Source organism: Suncus etruscus, chromosome 2 (genome assembly GCF_024139225.1).
Source record: "Suncus etruscus isolate mSunEtr1 chromosome 2, mSunEtr1.pri.cur, whole genome shotgun sequence".
NCBI classification, from domain to species: domain Eukaryota; kingdom Metazoa; phylum Chordata; class Mammalia; order Eulipotyphla; family Soricidae; genus Suncus; species Suncus etruscus.
The window spans coordinates 14731974-14752622 of NC_064849.1; the positions used below are offsets into that span (position 1 = coordinate 14731974).

The 20649-nt window shown below is 40.6% G+C and overlaps 1 protein-coding gene across 1 annotated transcript in view; it reads right to left on the reverse strand.

Annotated features, from left to right (window-relative positions):
• Positions 1 to 4377: 4377 nt before the first annotated feature.
• UGGT1 (UDP-glucose glycoprotein glucosyltransferase 1) overlaps positions 4378 to 20649 on the reverse strand; it is a 110408-nt gene continuing 94136 nt past the window's right edge. The window contains 16 exon segments of the mRNA XM_049768899.1: positions 4378 to 4420; positions 6083 to 6179; positions 7092 to 7214; positions 7217 to 7256; positions 7784 to 7900; positions 10949 to 11066; positions 13027 to 13139; positions 13141 to 13178; positions 14123 to 14309; positions 16751 to 16807; positions 16809 to 16842; positions 17911 to 17938; positions 17941 to 17995; positions 17997 to 18015; positions 18711 to 18744; positions 18747 to 18798. Coding sequence (XP_049624856.1) covers positions 4378 to 4420; positions 6083 to 6179; positions 7092 to 7214; positions 7217 to 7256; positions 7784 to 7900; positions 10949 to 11066; positions 13027 to 13139; positions 13141 to 13178; positions 14123 to 14309; positions 16751 to 16807; positions 16809 to 16842; positions 17911 to 17938; positions 17941 to 17995; positions 17997 to 18015; positions 18711 to 18744; positions 18747 to 18798 — 1155 coding nt within the window.

Here is a 20649-nt window from a genome sequence, read left to right on the forward strand (position 1 = left end):
GGAAGCACGAAGCTGCTGAAAGGTGATTTTGTTGTTATAAAGCTTATTGTTATAAATTTAATGATACCCGGTTGCAGAGATTTTTGCTCAATACACCAACTCACCATATACCCCTCAACGTCCTTTTCATATTATAATCGGAGATCAAAGACCAAGTAATGAAGAAGAAATTGGTTCCCACCTGTTACTTCAAAATAAAAGAATGAACTGAGCTAGTGAAATTTGGTTTGCTTGCTTCAATCAGGTAATTACCGAAGTTCTGATTAAGATATTTCTCTCACTACTTCAAAGCGATGAAAACATGAATCTAAATACAAAACATTATTCCACCCAAGAAGACAAATGAGCACTATATTTAGGCTGAATAATTCTAATCACCTGTGAAAAATGTCCCCATAAAATATTTCAAACTTAATTATTAAAAAAAAATCACATAATGGGATATGTATTAAAACACACTTGCACGCAAAGTAGCCTTGTTTTGTTACCAATCGTTTCCCTCTGGTAGCTTTACCAACAACACATTTTCATACACACTTTATATCAGAATGTGCATGAGAAACCATTATAAACAGCATTGTAAATATCAATAACTTTTTTTTTTAATTTTATACCAGAGTAGTAGCCTTCCATTCAGAAAAACACACAGACCCTGTAACTCTTCAGTTATTTCTTTTAGTCAATTCAAGTTGGTGTGAGTTAAGTTTCAGTGAAGAACTGCTTTCAAGTACCCAAGTTTTCTCCTGGTGGTGTGTGGAAAAAAATATCGCTTTACATTCACTGTTGAGGACAGTGTCTGACCTGTTCCAGATTCATGTCAGTCAAGTATAATTTCCAGTAGGAAAGATAGTCCTCCTTCCTCACTGTCTAGGTCATCTCCTGAAACTCACAATCATTCTGGCTCTCAGTTTTTCATTCAAGGACTCAGTCCTTGCAACCATATGCAGGCAGAGTCTCAACAGTGTTCGTCATAAAAAGTCTTAAAAACAGCAGAGGAAATTAAGCCCTGTTTCTTAATGTATGTAAGATCTGTGCTTGCCCAGAGTGGAGTTTGTAGAACACAAGGGCTTATTGGCATGATGTGTGTGCACTTACTAGGAAGGCAAACGTCTATACAATTGCATCTGAAATGTACATTTGACAGACTCAAAACTCTAGAAACCTAATGGAAAGCTAAAAACAATCAAAGTCTATGAAAAAATTCAATTTCAAGAATCACACACACACACACACACACGGACGCTCCCACAACCCCAGGAGTAGACTCTACACGGTTCTTAATGTCAATCAATAATCTCTGTTCACAGAACATAAGGGCTCACACTGTCACACGTCATTCTGACATGTCACATTATTTCCTACCATGCTGGCACAGATTCCAAAAGACAATTTTCCATTGTGTCATGATGACATTAGGTATAAATGATGATTTAAAAAAAAATGCACTGAGACGTTTCCAGAAGTCTGGTTCTGGTATAATCAATTTGGGGGAAGGGGGTCTTTTTTATCACAACTTATTCCAGACATAAAATAGATAAAGCTGACCCAAGATCAAATCTTAATGATAACCATTTCCTGGAGCAGTAGAGGTTACTTGTCAATAATTATGCCACACAACCAAAGAAAATCCAAGTTCTAGACCATTTCAGAAGCTTGTACATTTAGACTATTAAAATTTATTTTATTTTCTTGTTTTTGGGGCCACATCCAGTGAAGCTCAGGCATCACTTCTGACTTTGTACTCGGAAATCACTCCTGGCAGGCTCAGGGGACCATATGGGATGCCGGGGACTGAACCTGGGTTGGCTTTGTGCATTCAAATGCCTCGCCCACTGTGCTATCACTCCAGCCCCTCATTTAAACTAGTAAAAAGACATGAATAGGGCATGATGAATAAGAGTAAAAGAATACACACATGCTGACTTGACACTGCATCTTCCTCGTGTTGACTAGGCATAAGATCTGGTAGGGAGAAAGAAAGCTGCCTCGTTCCAATCCTGAGGACACCAGCATTTTTAAAAGCATTTCCTGTTCAATATCTCAGAAAATAAACTAGAAAAGCGAAAATTCTATCTTCGAAAGGACCCACATGGTGGGTCATTCGAAGCTTCTATGAAGACTTCGTTACATCTAAGCTGAACCTGAAACACTTTACCTTCTGCTTTTTCTGATTCTATCCCTTTATGCCACTCAGAAACAGACAGGACACATCAATTTAGTTTTTGTCAACAGCAATCATTCTGAGGAACTTTTTCAGTCTTAGAGCAATGCAGCCAAAAAATATTTTGGTGAAATATTAATAAAAAATAAGTTGGTAAGCTTCCCCTCACCAACTTTTAAAGAAATTATGAAAGCAAACTCAAATGTTCCAGGCTGGGAAACTCCTAAGCTAATTTTTGCATGTTAAAAAAAAAAAAAAAAGTCAGGCAGAGCCGGAGCAGTGGCACAGGGCGTAAGGCATCTGCTTTGCCTGTGCTAGCCTAGGAAGAACCACGGTTCTATCCCCTGGCATCCCATATGGTTCCCTGAACCAGGAGCGATTTCTGAGCGCATAGCCAGGAGTAACCCCTAAGCATCACCGGTTGTGGCCAAACAAACAAAAAAAAAAAAAAGTCAGGGGCCAGAGTGGTAGCACTGCAGTAGGGAGTTAGCCCTACACACAGCCAACTCGGGATTGACTAGGGTTCAATTCTAGGCATCCCATATGGTCCCCAGGAGTGATATCTGAGCACAGAGCCAGGAGTAACCCCTATACGCCACCGCCAGGTGTGCTCCCCCCCCCCCAAAAAAGTCAATGTCCTGATATTTCATTTTTGTGATGACTTTGTTAGAAAAGATTGCACATTATATCCTGCTTTAGAAGACTGCAGTCCCTTATTTTTTAAAGCAGTCAAAATGTACAGCAAAAGAACATGCACTAAGAGGCACAGTCTCCAGGGTATTTCAGCTGCTAGTCCCTGAGGTCGGGCTTGGTGCCTCATACCCACAAAGGTCAACAGACAGCCCAAGGATTTGTCACAACTGCCTAGCAGCACAGCGCTTGTACCACAGAGTTGCTTGAAAAGGACCACTGCAGGATGCAGAAGCAAAGACAGAATGGGCAATAACTGAAGAGCAAATGAGGAGTCAAGTTTGAACTATGTGGTAGTGAAGTGCTGGCAATTTCTACAAGTCAAAAAGACAGCCCCTCGCAGTGCTAAACTAAAAAGACTAGAGAACAGTTTGGCAGAGAAAAAAAAGAAAAAGAAAAGAAAAAGGTACATTACACAGTCAAATCACTCCTGATTTTTGAACTGGGAGTCTTCTATGGAGAAAAGTCAGAGCTAACTCCCCAAGTCAGAGAGAAAACTCTGCAGAGAAGGCGGTGATGCTTTGGACCTTCCTGAGAGCCCTGAGCCCTCTCAGGTGAGTCACTAGAGAGGCGAACTATGGCTGTATCCAGTAAGAAAATCCACAATAGACTTGGTTTTATAAGAAAGTGAAAAGAAAAAGTATTTTTTTCACAAATACAAAAATCATTTACAAAACAATTACCTAAAAAGTAGGCTGGAGAATAAGAAGAGTGCTTTCATTTTTAATTCATCAGCATAGTACTGATGAGTTCTAAAACTGAAGAGCCAACTCTGGTCCTTCTCATCTCCCTCCTGCCCCCCCACCCAGTGCCCCAAAACCCTCTGACTCCTCATATATCCCCTCCCCTCAGCCCAAATCACATCCATTCTGTCACATAATTAATTCATTTGTCCCGAGTTAACCCTGAAGACATGATTGTTGTTTGGACTTCAATTCGACAATAAAACAAAATGCTTGGGAAGAGAATACAGAAAAAGTGAAGAAGGAGCACTGGCAGAAACTTCAAGGCCTGTCCAAGATAACCTGGGACAAAGCAGAGTATCTGCAGGCCTGATGGAGGGTGGCGGCCCTACCACAGCACAGGCGACAGGTCGAGTTCTGCTGCCAGTTCACTGAGGTAAGGAAGAACAGGGCAGCTCCAGCAGGTGGCCTGCCCCAATGCTCTGTAATAGCTTGTGTGTGTGTGTGCTCATGCCCGCAAGGGTGGGCACCATGGGACTCATATTCTCCTGGTTGTGTTGGTCCTTATCTCCTCTGGTGAGAGGACTAATCCTTAAAAGAGACTGAACTTCACAGAGTCCCAAAGGTCAGCCACTTTGTCTTCTCTGAGGTACAAATTCAACAAAGCCCCAACGTTAAAAGTCCAGAGTCCACTGGTGCGCAGATGTCAGAACCGAAAGTTCAGGATCAAAGGCATGGTGCACCTGCCCAGCCAGTTTCTCAGCAGTTTTATAGACTGATCGGGGGGGGGACGACGGGACCTAACATTTAATATAAAACTGTTTTTTCAAATGGTGCAAATTCCTAGCCTCCTCCGGAGATCATAATTCTTCTCGTTTCTGCGGTCCTATGGAAAAGAACAACAGTTGAAAATAGAGTGGGTCATCTTCAAATGATAAAAATACTAACCAAGCATGTTTTAGCAATGTAATGCTTCCTCCATTTTATCTCTTAAAAAATACAGGATCTTTGGTTTGATTTGTATGTCTTACAATACAACAACAAAATAAGTCATCTTTATTTATTTTATTATCTTTTTTGAATCACTCACAGGGACTCAAGGAACCACATATAGAGCTGGGATTTGCACAGCCAAGTGCAAGGCAAGTGTCCTGTCCTCTATTCAATACCATATTTATTTGTAAAAAACACCAAAAAGAAAAAGGCCAGAGTGATAGTATATACTGGGAATAGAGTGTTTGCCTTGCACCTGGCTAACCTGAGTTCAACCCCTGGTATCCCATATGGTTCATCAAAGCAGCTGGGGTGATCACTAGGTACAGAATCATGAGTAAACCCTGAGTATCCCTGAGTGTAGCCTAAACACAGGAAAAACCCCACAACAACAACAACAACAAAAAAAACCCCACAACATATCACTTCCACAGTTTTCACAAGCATTTACTTCCAGTAAAAACATGCATTTTAATGAGAATAACCCTTTATTCATTTAATAACATAACATTTCCCTATGTAGCAGTATAGCTTATTTAATATTCTGCATTTGTAGCTATCTCAAATGATTACCTCTGATTTATAAAAACTTTAAAGTACATTCCTGTGTAAGACCTTTTTTGCATGGGCTAGTTACTTCTTTAACAATACATTCTCAAGAGTGGAATCATTGAGTTTAAAAACCATTCATGGCTCCTGATAACTGTCTTTAACCAAGAATTGTTCTCATAATTACAGTTTCAGCCAGGCCAGCCTAACAATGGCACTGAATAAGGGCAAACTTCCCCCATGTTAATATATATTAATGATCGTCAATCAGTTTAACAAATTTCTTTTCTCAAATACATTTTTTTCTGACCTCCCAACAGTACTTAAGAGGCCTGGGAAGTGGGGAAGGCAAATCACTCATGTGACTTGTCCTACTGAGACAGTGACTCAGTGCTCAACCCAAAGATATGATGGTGCTCAGACCTTGCAGTGCTGGGGACTACCAGAGTCAACGGTTCTTGGAGGCCACTAGGGCCACATCTGTTAAATCCCAGAGAGGTCATATGGGGCCAGGGGGTAGAACACATACATCCTAACTGCTGAACTCTCCATCAACCCTGCAAATTAACTTATTTATGTTTGCACCTTATTTCAACACTATATCTACTTCTTTTGCCCATTTACTCAGAGAAGTCCTTGAAGTTTGAGTAATATGCTTTAATTATATTATTAATACCAAAAAATACTTTGGATTACACAGGAGTACTAAGGAACCATGCTGGGGATTGAACCCAGGGCTCCCACATGCAGATCAAGCATGTTTGTCCTTAAGCACTCATCCTATCTGTCCCTAACTTAATTATTTTTTTATGGTGAAGAGCCAACCATTTTAGTCATGATATTAACAGCAACATATAGATTTCCGGAGGCTTAGGCAAATCACTCGAGATCCATGTTCTGTAATTGTCATGCAATTACATGTAATTGTACAGAGCATTTAATTGTACATGCTCTGTAGAATTAGTTTTGATGGGCTGCAGAGAGAGTATGGGGGTAAGGCACTTGCCTTGCATGCGGCCGACCCGGGTTCGATCCCCGGCACCCCCATATGATTCCCCGAGCCCGCCAGGAGTAATTCCTGAGCACAGAGCCAGGAGTAAGCCCTGAATATCGCCGGTGTGGCCAAAAAAAACGAAACAAAACAAAACAAAACAAAAAAACAGAATTAGTTTCGAGTTGAATATATGTTAAATCTAGAATCCAGTTTTTTAATAGTTTACAAATGGTCCCTTTGGGGACTAAGACTCTAGTACAAAGGGCTAGTGCACATGATTTCCACGCAGTTTGCATAGGTTCAAATCCTGGCACAATACAGTCTTCTAAGAACCACTGCCCAGGCATAAAGCCTCAAGTGGCAGCCCCTGGGCACTTCTGGGTATGACCTCAAAACAGAAAATGTCACTTTCTTAATCTAATTATTCCTGCTCACACACACACTGGTTACTGACAATATGAAGATTTCTTTCTATTTTTACCACATTTTTACTTCCGCCCCAGTAACCCTGTTTCAAAGAGTACTTAATTTCAAATCAGTATGAACATATATAGATACATTAACTAGACAGGTTTAATGAAAAACTCATAGGAATCTCCAGATTCCTAAAATTCTAATCAGACTTGGCTTATGCGCCATAAAATTCATTAATCTAAACAATAATCAGTATGCCAATCCCCTTTCTCCCAGCTTAAGCTCCCCTACTCCTCCAAAAAAGAAAAGAATAAACACAAGTAATTGCGTTAATAGTAATTGCATTAAGGTCAGGCCAGGAGAAAAGTGTTTGCCTTGCATGCAGCCAACCCCGGTTTGAATTCTTAGTACTGCGTATGAGCACTGCCAGGAGTGATCCCTGAGCACAGAGCCAGGAATAACCCTGATAACCATCAAGGTAAAAAATTAACATCAACTGGAAAAATGAATTAATGGAGCAAGTCTCATTATTTTGTCTTTTACACAAGAAACAAATCAGACATGTGAAAAGGTCTGGAATGACAAAAGCCAAAGGTTTGCAGCTTACCTTCGTAGCGTGGCTCTTCTGCTCTTCTATATACAGATTCTACCCTTTCTTTTTCTGTCTGAAATCGGATCTGTAGCTGTTTGATCTCTTGATCATAGTCCTGCCATTCTGGTACAATTCGACAGCTGCTTCCAGTTTGGGCTCTTTGGTCATTGGATTATTACACTGCAAAAAACAAAATAACATACATTGAAGAAAGGGTATATTACACAAAATTCAAAGACGTTTCTGTTTTTTGTCTATAAGACTTAAGAGGACAGAGGAACATTACTGTAGGAACCAAACAATACATTAACAGGAGCAAGATGTAGTACTTGTCTATGACTTTTGAAAAGAATTTGTGGGAAGAAGCTAGAGGAAGACATAAAGAAAAAAGTTCATATGGGAAAAGAATTAAGATGCTGAGACAAGGGCCCGGAGAGATAGCACAGCGGCGTTTGCCTTGCAAGCAGCCGATCCAGGACCAAAGGTGGTTGGTTCGAATCCCGGTGTCCCATATGGTCCCCCCGTGCCTGCCAGGAGCTGTTTCTGAGCAGACAGCCAGGAATAACCCCTGAGCTCCGCCGGATGTGGCCCAAAAACCAAAAAAAAAAGATGCTGAGACAAACTAGCAAAAGCAGGAATTTGGCTGGTTTTAAGCAGTGAGAAGAGCCTCAGAAGATACAAGTGGATCTAGTCCACACTCAGCTTACCAAGTCGATGGTTTTTGCACTTTTCTTAGAGGCATCGTCACACCATGTTTCGCACCAAAGCCATTTCTGAGGGAGAGATTTAATCGGCACCTGATGGATCATATTATTGGGCAAATCCTGTTTGGGGGGGGAAAAAAGACCAACAATATAGGCTCTGGTGGCAATTTAAGTAAATTCACAGTAGATTAGTGAGGCAAACTGCTTAACTGCTACTACCACTTCACTTGCTAATATCACCCATGTTTCAGAAGTGAACTTACCAAGCATACAAACGATAAAAAAAAATTATGGTATTGTTCAGTAGCAAAAACTTAAAACAATTCAGTAAGTAACAAGAAATCCATAATATTAATAATAATAATAACAGTACACCTGTAATAGACATCTAGAGCTTCAGCTTAAAACTAACCTATACCTAGAATTTCCTACAGGAGGGCAATTCTAATTAAAAATAGACTTTTGAATACTAATGAAAAAAGTATATTTTGAGGGGGGACGAACACCTGCAGCACTCATCGGTTACTCCTGGCTCTGCACTCAGAAAATTGCTCCTGGCAAGGTAGGGGGACCATATGGGAATGCCGAGAATCGAACCCAGGGTCTGTCCTAGGTCAGCCACATGCAAGGCAAATACCCTACTGCTGTGCTATTTGCTCTGAAGAAAAAAAGTATGTTTCTTATACAAGAGAAAACTCTTACTATACCCTCATCTACATATCGTGCCCCTTACCCGGTACCCCCAAATCTAATGAGTATAGTACAACAAAATAACACCCAAATCATCACGAAAATCTATTCCTGGATACATCTGCAAAGAATTGAAAGTAGGGGCCGGGAAGGTGGCGCTAGAGGTAAGGTGTTCTGCCTTGGCAAGCGCTAGCGTAGGACGGACAGCGGTTCGATCCCCCAGTCGTCCCATATGGTCCCCCCCAAGCCAGGGGGGGCGATTTCTGAGCGCATAGCCAGGAGTAACCCCTGAGCGTCAAACGGGTGAATTTAATAGGAAAGAAATGTTCACACATGACAGAATGAAAATATGAATAAATCATAAAAAAGATTATGCTAAATGAAATATTCTAGGAACAAAAAGGAAAAGTATTACAGTGTTTCTAAAGTATCCAGAATAAGTTCTATAAAGAAGTAAAAAAGAATTTCCTGGGGTGAGAGGAAAGAGAAATGGGGAAATTAAAGCTTGATGGGAACCAAGTTTCTGTTTGGAATATGACAATGTCATATTGAACACAATCACATAACTCTGTGAATGTATTCAGTGCCACTGAATGACACACTTAAAAGGAGATACAAATGGAAGGCTGGAGACATAGTACTTGGTAGAGTACTTGCCTGGCATGTGGTTGACCTGGGTTTGATCTGAGATATCTCCCCCCAAGACCCACCAGGAGTTATCTAGGTGTGGCCCCAAAACAAACAAAAAAGGTTCAAATGGCTAATTTTACATTATGCATAATTTCATAACATAAAATACTAAACGTAATATAAAGCTACTTTTAGGTCTTAAAATCTTGCAGCAACTGAGGAATAGTGAAAGTAGCATGCTTTAATGCCTGTACGAACAGACATTTTTGTGTAATTTGAATCTACCCTATTCTCATTTTCCAGCTCCTGTCAGTCTGCCTTCCTACGCATCAGGAAGCAGAGCTGGAGACCTTTCAGCAGCTATTCATTCCCAAAGCAGAGCCAGAATCTGACCTGAGAATGATCCCCTAGAAGACTGCATTGTAATGGCCTGTCTTTATTCACTTCTCAACTTGAACTTTCCCATGATAAAAGTTTCTCTCACATCAAATGCTTCCTGATGATGCTGACTGGGAACAAAAGAATAGATGAAGTGTCGGTTTTGGCTCAGCAATACAGCACTTGCGCTCATGTGTGAGGGCTAGGGTTCAACGGTTCAATTCCTACCACCCTGCACCACCAAAAAGGAAAAGGGAGAAATGAAGGACTGATAAATTCTTAAAAGGAAAGCTGAGAAATGGCATTTAGAAATAACTGGAGTTGGGGCCCAGAGAGACAGTCCCAGCATCCCATATGGTCCCCCATGCCTGCCAGGACAATTTTCTGAGCGCAGAGCCAGGAGTAACCTGAGCACCGCCGGTGTGACTCAAAAACCAATATATATAAAATTCCTGAGCATATAGATGTAAAAGTGTCACAGTCATGTGAAAAAATTGAGTAGTAAGATACAAGAAAACCATCACAAAGCAGAATGAACGCAGATGTAGCAGCCAGTCTCCACAAACACACATTGAGAGCTTAAGGAAATCTGTCCAATTACATGCTAACTGCTAAGTTAGCGGTACAAGCAAAAATAAGGGCTTACAAAATTAACTTAGAAGTTACAAAATACACAATTAGTACAAGAAGTGGTAACAATTAACTTTGGGGTGGAGGAAAGAATATCTGACTCCAGAATTATTTCGCTATTATTTGAAATGTTCCACCTTCAACACCCTCCCACCAAAAGGGAAAATTTCCCCCAAAATATGACATATAATCTGTGATACTATATCCTAGAATATGTATCCTGGGCTAATTTGTTTCTACGATATATAAATGGAGCCCAACAGATAAAGGAAAACATTTCCCTAATGGATTGGAGAGGCAGCTTCTTCTTTCTCTTTTCCAACATACATCAGGGCTAACACCATCTTTCACATCACCATTTCTTTTCTTTCGCTTTACTTTTTTTTTGGGGGGGGGGAGGGGGTGTGGGGTGTAGTTTTGAACCATTCCTGGTAGTGCACAGGGCTTACTCCTGGATCTGTGCTCAGAAATCACTCTTGGCAGGGTTTGGGGAACCATGTGAGGTACCAGGAATTGAACTCAAGGTTAGAAACATGCAAAGTAAGTGTCCTACCACTGTACTACAGCTTCAGCCCCTTCCTTGGCTTTATATTTTTGCTTTGTTTTGTTTGGGGACCCACACCCAGTGGTTCCCAATGGGGCTACTCCTATACTCAAGGGCCCCTATGGTGCAAGAGATAAAGTTGGTGCTTGGACATGTGCAAGGTAAACATTTAACACTGGTACTATCTCTCCAGTCCCAATTCAACCTTTATCCCCATTCTCTCATACTTTTGTTTTCTTACATAACCCTATGTACCTATCACTGAAAGCATTAAGCCCCAAAATAATCATACCCACTTACCTGATCAAGATTGAAAGGCTGTTAGGGTCTTGGCTCAGGACCTTGTATTGTCCCCTGAGTCTATCACCAGCAGCTATTTTCCTAAACTTCTCAGGGTCCACCACAAAGAGAGCACTGGAGAGAGAAGATCCATCTATTACATACCATTCATACCATGTGTATAAATTTGATTCCAGGGCCGGTGCAGTGGCGCTAGAGGGTAAGGGTGTCTGTCTGCCTTGCCAGCACTAGCCTAGGTACGGACTGCGGTTCGATTCCCTCGGCATCCCATATGGTCCCCCAAGCCAAGGAGCAACTTCTAAGCGCATGAGCCAGGGAGTAACCCCTGAAGCATCACCTAGGTGTGGCCCGAAAGACAAAAACAAAAACAAACAAAAAAAAAAGAAATGTGATTCCACTGAAAAGAAGAATTAGCCAGTAGGCAAGGATTCGCTTCTCTCAGTAGAAAGGGTCCCATGTTGCAGTTCAAAGCAAGAATTGGAAAAAAAAAAAAAAAGAAGAAAAGAAAAGAAAAGAAAAAGAAAAAAGGAAAAAGAGAAAAAGGAGAAAAAAGAAAAGAAAAGAGAAGAAAAAAAGAAAAGAAAAAAGGAGAAAAAGAGGAAAAAAGAAAAAGAAAAAAAAGACTTGGAAGTAACTAAACAAATGAAGCAAGGGGGCCTGAGCAGGTATGGTATTGCTTTGCATATAGCCAATCTGCTTCAATTTCCACCATGTGGTCCCCAAGCACTCAGTACCTTCCAAGCATTGACAGGTGTGGTCCAAAAATGAAAAACAAAAACAAAACAAAAGAGAAAAAAAGAAATGCAACAAACACCTATATTCCTCCACTACTTTGTTACCTTCCTTAGATTTCTTGTCAAAGGAAACAACTGCTGATAAAAGTTTTTCTCTATAGACTGCCATAAAGTCTAGTAGAAAGGTTAAGGATGGGCCCGGAGAGATAGCACAGCGGCGTTTGCCTTGCAAGCAGCCGATCCAGGACCAAAGGTGGTGGGTTCGAATCCGTTGGTCCCATAAATGGTCCCCCGTGCCTGCCAGGAGCTATTTCTGAGCAGACAGCCAGGAGTAACCCCCTGAGCACCGCCAGGTGTGGCCCAAAAACAAAAAACAACAAAAAAAAGAAAGGTTAAGGATAATCAAGCAAGGACAGAACTGTAACCAGGATCACTTGGGGGAGGTGGCAGGAGGCATCCCTAGCACCACCCACATGTTGGAGGTGAGGGCCAGGGGCAACTTGCCACTGAGAAGGCCTGCCCTACAAGTAACAGTTGTGGGACCCCAGGCACAACACAACCAAAACCAAAGCTCATGACCAAGGTGTGGCTACCCTGGAGGCTGGCAACCAGAGGTCAGGGAAGCTAGCATTTGTGGGGGGGACCCCAGAGCACAGTAGCAGAATGCAAGCTTTGCATATATAATGCACAAGAATTGTCACCTCCATCAAAATGAGCACAATATTAAGGAAAACATGTCTTTTGCAAATAAGTAGAAGTACATTGAAGTACTTTTTAAATTAATAATTTATGTTAAATGGTTGTTGGAGTAGGATAGCACAGTGGTAAGGTTGTTTGCCTTCCATGTGGCCAACAGAGGGACTGATGGTGGTTCAAATCCCAGCATTCCAATATGGTCCCCTGAGCCTGCAAGGAGTGACTTTTTGAGTTTATGTAAAATGAGAGTCCAAATGATTTGTGTAAGAATTTTAAAACTCAGGGCTGGAGAGATAGCATAGCAGTAGGGAATTTGCCTTGCATGCTGAAGGATGGTGGTTTGAATCCCAGCATCCCATATGGTCCCCAGAGCCTGCCAGGGGCGATTTCTGAGCATAGAGGACTGTCGGGTGTGACCCAAAAACCAAAAAAAAAAAAAAAAAAAAAAAAAAAGAATTTTAAAACTCTGCAAGCTTATAGAAGTTATAAAAACAGGCACAGAACTGGAAAGAGCTGCATTTCAGTTGTATATTTTATCACTTTAATTGTTGAGCCATATTAATGTACTACTTAGCACAATTTTCTATAGGCAAAACTTTAAAAGAAAAATTAACAACTCCATTGGTGGTAATCCTTTTCAATACCTGATGTGATACTTTCGTCCAGCTAAATGACTGGCCCAGTACCCTGACTTCCAGAACCTGTAGCCATCCATTTCTTTCCGGCTATCACAGAAAGGAGTATAGCCATAAGGGGCCACCATCCAGATTGAAATCTCTGAGCTCTTTCAGGTCTGCTTCGTACAATCTGCAGAAAGAAGATTCTGTTCTTAAACAAATACACACAGCACTTTCCTGAATGAACATCTCCCTGGAAGCACCAGTGGTTAGTGGGCACTTTTTCCCCAGGCCCTCAGCAAACCCCGATTTGATACTGAATATCTCTACTGACCAGTTGCCTGTCCTGCAGAGGAAATAAGAGACTTAATCTAGTGTTTGGCACACAATTTTCTAAGTATTCAAAAAGAATAGAGAATGGCTATTAAGATGATGAATCAAATTGTGAAGAATGATGCCTATCGAGGGGTATGTGTCTATATCAAATCAAGAAAGGATTACTTCAGATTGAGCTTGTCGCACGGACATAAATGAGTGAGCCAGGGCACCTTCTTGAGCTTCCTCTGTACCTATGTCATATCCTCTCCCCTCTGGGGTAAGCAGCAAGAGCTGATGAAAAGTACCACCAAACCCCAGCTTTTAAGTTTTTTAGTCTTTGTTGTAAGTAAACTAAAACTAAACCTGACTAAATAAAAATGCAAAGTCTGGTCAGTAAGTGTAATAAGGCAGTACAGGATAAAACAAACAGGTAGTACATTAAATAAAAACTTTTAAAATAATCACATCTAAGGCAATAACTTTCTGTGTGTTCTAAAAACATGTTAGCTAATTGTGTACTTTTTCCGTAACTAAAGAAAGAAAATCATTTGAGGAAAAGGAGTGTGGTGCCTTGAACATGTGGTTTTTAGGAGCCAGAGTGAGAGCAGAGTGGTAAGGCGTTCGCCTTGCACGCAGCTGACCGGGGACGAACCTGCGTTTGATCCCCGGCATCCCATATGGTCCCCCAAGTTGATCAGGAGTAACTTCTGAGCGAAGAGTCAGGGGTAACCCCTAAGCACCGCCGGGTGTGGCCCCAAAACAAAACAAAACAAAAACAAAAACCACAATATGTGTCCTTAAGCACTTACCTGATCCGCATCCACAAACAGGAACTTGTCCACAACGAGTGGGAAGAGCACGTCCAGGAAGAGGATCTTGTAGCCCCAGATGATGCGCTGCTTCTCCGTCTGCTGATGGAGCCAGCGAGGCCATTTGTACTGAACAAGCTCGTACTGGAAATTGTATTCCTTTGCCATATAAGGGATAAACTCCTTTTTTAACACAGGGAACAATAAGCAATAATTTCAGTTCAGAAAGCCAGTTACCTAAATGTAAGTTAAACACCAGGATCACAGTATAAGCTTAACATATTTACCATAATAGCATAATATATAATCAAGAATTTGGCCCTTACTTTGAACTACAAATCCCTGTGATTCTTTATCATAAAATGACAGAAAACTTGCCCGTTATATGCAACACTTTTTTTTGGTTTTTGGGCCACACCCGGTGGTGCTCAGGGGTTACTCCTGGCTGTCTGCTCAGAAATAGCTCCTGGCAGGCACGGGGGACCATATGGAACACCGGGATTCGAACCAACCACCTTTGGTCCTGGATCGGTTGCTTGCAAGGCAAACACTGCTGTGCTATCTCTCCGGGCCCTATATGCAACATTTTTTGAATCAGGTCAACAATATAACAGTTTTGTCTTCCTGTCTCCCCACATATTGCTTAGTATTAAGGAACTTAAGCTAAAATCTGCATTAAATTTTACAATGATATAGAGCTATAAAAATCATCTGAGTTTTGACTGGGGGGGTCATTCAGCAGTGTTAACTATTGGGGGGGGGGCTACAGCAGTGTTAACTATTATGGCTCTCGGGGCCAAGAAGGTGGCGCTAGAGGTAAGGTGTCTGCCTTGCAAGCGCTAGCGTAGGATGGACCGTGGTTCGATCCCCTGGTTGTCCCATATGGTTCCCCCAAGCCAGGGGCGATTTCTGAGCTCATAACCAGGAGTAACCCCTGTGCGTCAAATGGGTGTGGCCCAAAAACCCAAAAAAAAAAAAAAACTATTATGGCTCTGATGTACAAAGTTACTGCACCTTCATTTCTAAATCCTCTAGACCAGGGGTCTCAAACTTGCAGCCCGTGGGCCGTTTGCGGCTCTCTGTACAACATTTTGTGGCCCTGCCCTAGAGGAATTTTTTTTTGTTTTGTTTTTAGTTTTTGGGTCACAACTCCCAATGTTCAAGGCTTACTACTGACTTTGCACTCAAGGATCACCCCGACTTTGCCTCCTGCGGCCCCCAGGTATATTGAGTTTGAGACCCCTGCTCTAGACCTTCTACCATTATCCTTATATCACTTTTTCACTTCTATCCTCTTACTTTTCCTCTTTTCTAAAACCTCATCCACTCTCCACTAATTAGTAATTTCAGTTTTATAAATCTATGAGTGATATTATCCAGCCTCTGTCTTTCTTTCACTGACTTATTTCAGTTAACATGCTGTTATCTAGATCCATCTACATTGCAATAAACCACAAGAGTGTACATTTCTTATAACTGTGCAATATCCCATATGCACAATTTCTTATTCTACTTTTCTGCTGCTGGGCTTACTTTGGTTCCAGATCATGGCTACTAGACTGAGCATGGCAAACAATATAGGTGTGTAGAGATCTTTTCAAGTTAATATATTTGTCTGAGGGGCGGTAAACAGAGACTCCTCAAATAAGGGGCCAGTGAGTCATAAAAAAGCTCTATTTATACTTTGTAAAGAAAGCATTCCATAGGCCTCTGGACAACTATTCAGTGCGTGCACGCATTTAAGGAAAATGAATTAGGTCTAAATTGAATTAACATTTCTTGAAATCGATGTTAAGCTAGTTCTAGCCCATGAATAACAAAGAAAACCCAAATACTTTGAACAAATGTACTACCCTTAAATCTTTCCAATTTTAACTACAAGTTAAAACTTCAGAAAACCAAAAGTGAATTACTTATCTAGGAGTCTACTGAGGAAATTCTACAGAAGGACAGAGAATGAAAATCCTCCCATTCAGATAAGAAGTCTCAACTGGGGGCTGGGCGGTGGCACTAAAGGTAAGGTGCCTGCCTTGCCTGCGCTAGCCTTGGACGGACTGCGGTTCGATCCCCCAGTGTCCCATATGGTCCCCCAAGCCAGGAGCAACTTTTGAGCACATAGCCAGGAGTAACCCCTGAGCGTTACTGGGTGTGACCCAAAAACCAAAAAAATAAAAAAATAAAATAAAGAAGTCTCAACTGATAAGCAAAGAAAACTTCCCAAGTATTTAGAAGAGATGAATCTATACCTGATCAGGTATAGATTTCTCTCCCTGGAAACCAGCAGGAGCATTAAGTTAATCTAGAGCAGAGTACATTCTAGAAAAGTAGGAATGTCACTCCATCAAAACTATGCACCTAAGATACAGGACTCTCCTGGCTATGGTCATCCAAGCTTCATCACATGTCATAAACTTGCATAAGTTTTCCAACTATTCCCCCAAACAGACCAATATAAAAGAATAACTAACGATGATATGTGCTATTTGCGTTGAGGTATCCAAATAGAAAGGAGAAAAATTCATTATATTGTTTTATATATAGTTATATATGTATTTATATAGTTATATTATATAATATATACATATTTTCTTAACAAGAATATTTTCCTTTTCCCTAAGGGGGACATAACCTTGAAAAGTGGGGGACAAATAATTCTTCAAGAACCAGAATTTCACAGGAGTCCTTGGTATTCTTCAGCACTGAGAGCATCATAATGCTGCAAACAAAGAACAAGTAAAAATTGACACTCAGAGAGCTTTGAAATCCCAATTACGACAGTCAACAGGTGGCCCTAAATACCTCCTCTTCAGGGACATCAGCTAACTGCTGGTGCAGTGAATTAAGCAAAAAGGATCCCTAGTAACAGATAAGTATATGGATTTCTTCTATGGGATGGGAAAAGGTGTTTCTCACCTAAAAAACTGGTATACAGTTTATATAAATATTTTCATGATGTTACTTTTTAACAAGCTGGTTCATGCATTGATGATATACTATGGTTCAGATGATTACTGAATCACTCTAAAAAGAAAACCTATAAAGTCACAGTGGCTGTACGTAACCCAGGCAAGTCTCGTCAGGGCAAAAGGGCAGAGGCAAAGGGGTGGCCAGTGGGGACAGCATCTAGATTCCTGACTTCATTTCTATAACCAATTCAAACAAATATGAAGTCAAGGAATTTTATAAAGATTTCTATTGGACACTGATATCTGGCATCATAGTATTATTTTTTAGGATACAGCAGACAAAATACAAGTAAGAAAAATGTTGTCCATTATTATCTGTATTTGTCAGGAAAATTAAAAGTAATGAGAGTCCTGGCTATAAGCAAATTGTTTCTGAAGCAGAGGGCTCATCCTCAGAGCACAAGTTCCCAAAACCTCTTGACCCCAGGTGACAACAGCATTGCTAGTAGGTGACCTCATTCCTCTTATCCTGCCTGTGAAACGGGCACTCTGGGATGACTCGAGGATCCTCTGGGCTCTAGAGTCCGGTGAATCTTTTGAGGACAGGGCCCCTGTCTGCCTCCTAACTGTTTAATAATTGAGGAGCAATCAAACTCCAACGTTTGTGAGTGCAGAGATAGTAAAAGACTTATAGTATAGTAATATGTCCAATGTAGTTTGATATCCTAAGTCTGACCAGATCAAAACTAATACAATTATTAATGATAACTTAGTCAATTCTCAGAGCATTTCAAGTGAAATGAACAGGATCCCTACAAATTTTCTCTTCACCCTGTGACAAATTCATTCATCTATGCTGAAATATCAATGGGACTAACCGAAGAAATCTTTCGTAGAGATGACCTATGCAACAGAGAAGATATTAATTATGTCATCTTTATCTTGTTTAACATCCTCAGTTTTTCTGTCCTCCTGAAAAACTCCTGAAATAAAAAGAAAAAAAAAACCTGAACACCCTGATGGACATACGGCCCTTAGGGAGAGAATTAAAAGATTAAAAGATTAGCAGTCCCAAGAGGATACACAGGGAAGCACAAAGCTTCCCTCTGCATCGTGGAAAGGGGGAACAAGGTCAGTGAAAGAATCCCCTGGGGTGACAGAAGGGACCCAGAAGCTTTAGGAACAGAACCAACACAGGCTGCGTGGCCACCAATTGGGCAACTATCAAGCAACTATCCAAAGAGTAGGTCCAAACCAGTAATAGGTTAAGAACTAAGGAACTGAAGTTAACAGTGACCAGGAGGAACCAAGAGTTAAGTCATGACGAAAAATACTCAAGTGCCATTATGTCTGCATGAAGCAGAACCAAAAGGCCAAGACAGGATTGTTTATATTTATATAGAGGAAAGATGCCACTGACATCTTTCAATTTCTCTTAAAAGTATTAATTTTTGGGACCCGGAGAGATAGCACAGCAGTGTTTGCCCTGCAAGCAGCCGATCCAGGACCAAAGGTGGTTGGTTCGAATCCCGTTGTCCCATATGGTCCCCCGTGCCTGCCAGGAGCTATTTCTGAGCAGGCAGCCAGGAGTAACCCCTGAGCAACGCCGGGTTGGCCCAAAAACAAAACAAAACAAAACAAAAAAAAAGTCTTAATTTTTAAAATGATGCCAGTTTACCATTTGAAAGAGTCCCAAAATCCAGACTCATTTCATTAGTTCCATCACTCAGCAAGTCTTCATTCACCATGTCTGCCTTCTTCTGAACCTGCAATCATATGTAATGTAATGTATCTTATTTTTCTTATTAAATTGATTCTTAAAGCTATACATACATACATACATACATACATACATACATACAAACACAGACATACACAAAGGAGAAACGTCTCCATAAGTACATCCTAGATCATGATCTGTATGTCAACGGAAGTATCTTCATCTTGGCATTGGACAATAATAATTTGTCAGCATAAAAAATGGAAAAATCCCTCATATTACAACTGCTCAGAGGACAACAGCCTATTGACTCTGAAAATAAATAAGCATGAAAAAAAAGCCAATTCTGTGAGTTGGCTATGTCAGGAATGAAATCACGTACATGTCATAGCCTTGTTTCAGAGTTAAATCTGTATTTCTTTTTTATCTTTGGTAACAGACCATTTCCTGCTTAACTACATATACCTCCGGCTTGAATTTAGAACTTTTATATAAATTTAGATATTAAAAATTAAATAGTGTTGGAAACAAACAGCAACAATTTGCTCTCCGTCCGGGTTTCCCCTGCCTCTCACCACCTAACAGGTGATATGAAACCAGAAGACGCTGCCATGACACCATGAGTTCAACATAGAATCTGTTGCAAAAACCAAGATCTCTAATTACAGGAAGCCTGACTGCGACAAACAATGACTGAGAAGAACTTTTCCTGGATCATGAAGACTTTGGGGATTAGACAATTTAGTGTACCTGAAGCCTGTCGTTTGCGTTATGGCTTCATGTCTAGGGACACCCTGTTTTTTAGGCCAAAAGTTTTTTTCTTTCTATTTTCCCCAACTTTTGCTGCACCTATAGAAACTGTCACCCCTTTTTATCTTTCGAGATGGGGGGCTCCCACCTTTTTCATAGAACCTTAAGGATACAAATTACTTTTTTTTACCTCTTATTTCTGCATTTTTCTATTAAAATTAAGAGGGGGGGAGAAAAAAAGGAGGGGTCCAGGGGCTAAGTGGTTGGGTCTCAGGTACATAAAAGATAAAAAAGGACAGAACTAAATATCAAGCCAAAGTCAACAACAATGAGAATCAAGAGACCCAAACTATAGCAATCTAAACTTAAAGATGGGCCTTTTATAATGGCAGGCCAGGAAGTGAAGGGTGTTGTATAGGATGCACTTTATGTTCAGTGGTGGAGGAAGTTGATACTGTGGTAGGGAATGACCTGATTTGTTGTATATCTAAAATACAACTATGAAAGAACTTTGTAAATCACAATGGGTTTCGATAAAATAAACATTAAAAAAAAAATCAGATATTGTAGTTGTAATTTTCACTGGCTTTTTCTCCTAGTCCTAAGAATAAAATGTACATCAATAGAGTGAACTGTTTCTACATAGAACAATAGGGTGCCGAATCAGAACACTAAAATCAAGTGAGACTCATAGTTTTTCTTTGTTTTGGAGGAATACCTGTCTGGTATTCCATAATACTTTCTGGCTCTGTACTTGGAAATTCACTCCTGGTGGGATTCTGGGGACAATATGTGTGTCAGGGACTAAACCCTGGTCAGATGTATGCAAGGCAGATAAGCTCCTGACCCATTCATTATACTTTCTCTCCAGCTCTGAAGCTAGTTACATATAAATTACCCCACCAAACAAGCGGAAGGAAGTTAGACTCTTATTTCAAAAGACTCAATTTTAGCATTTAAATCAATTTCCAATGAATGAAAATGAAAATCTGGGGCTGGTGTATTAATTTTCTGCTCATCTTTGTGAGCAAAACATTAAGAGCATTGCATAAAGTTAAGGTATATAATGTTATGCTTTGATATGGGATTGATATATTATGTAAATGATTACAAAATAATATTTCTGGAACAAAATGTTTTTCCCCCC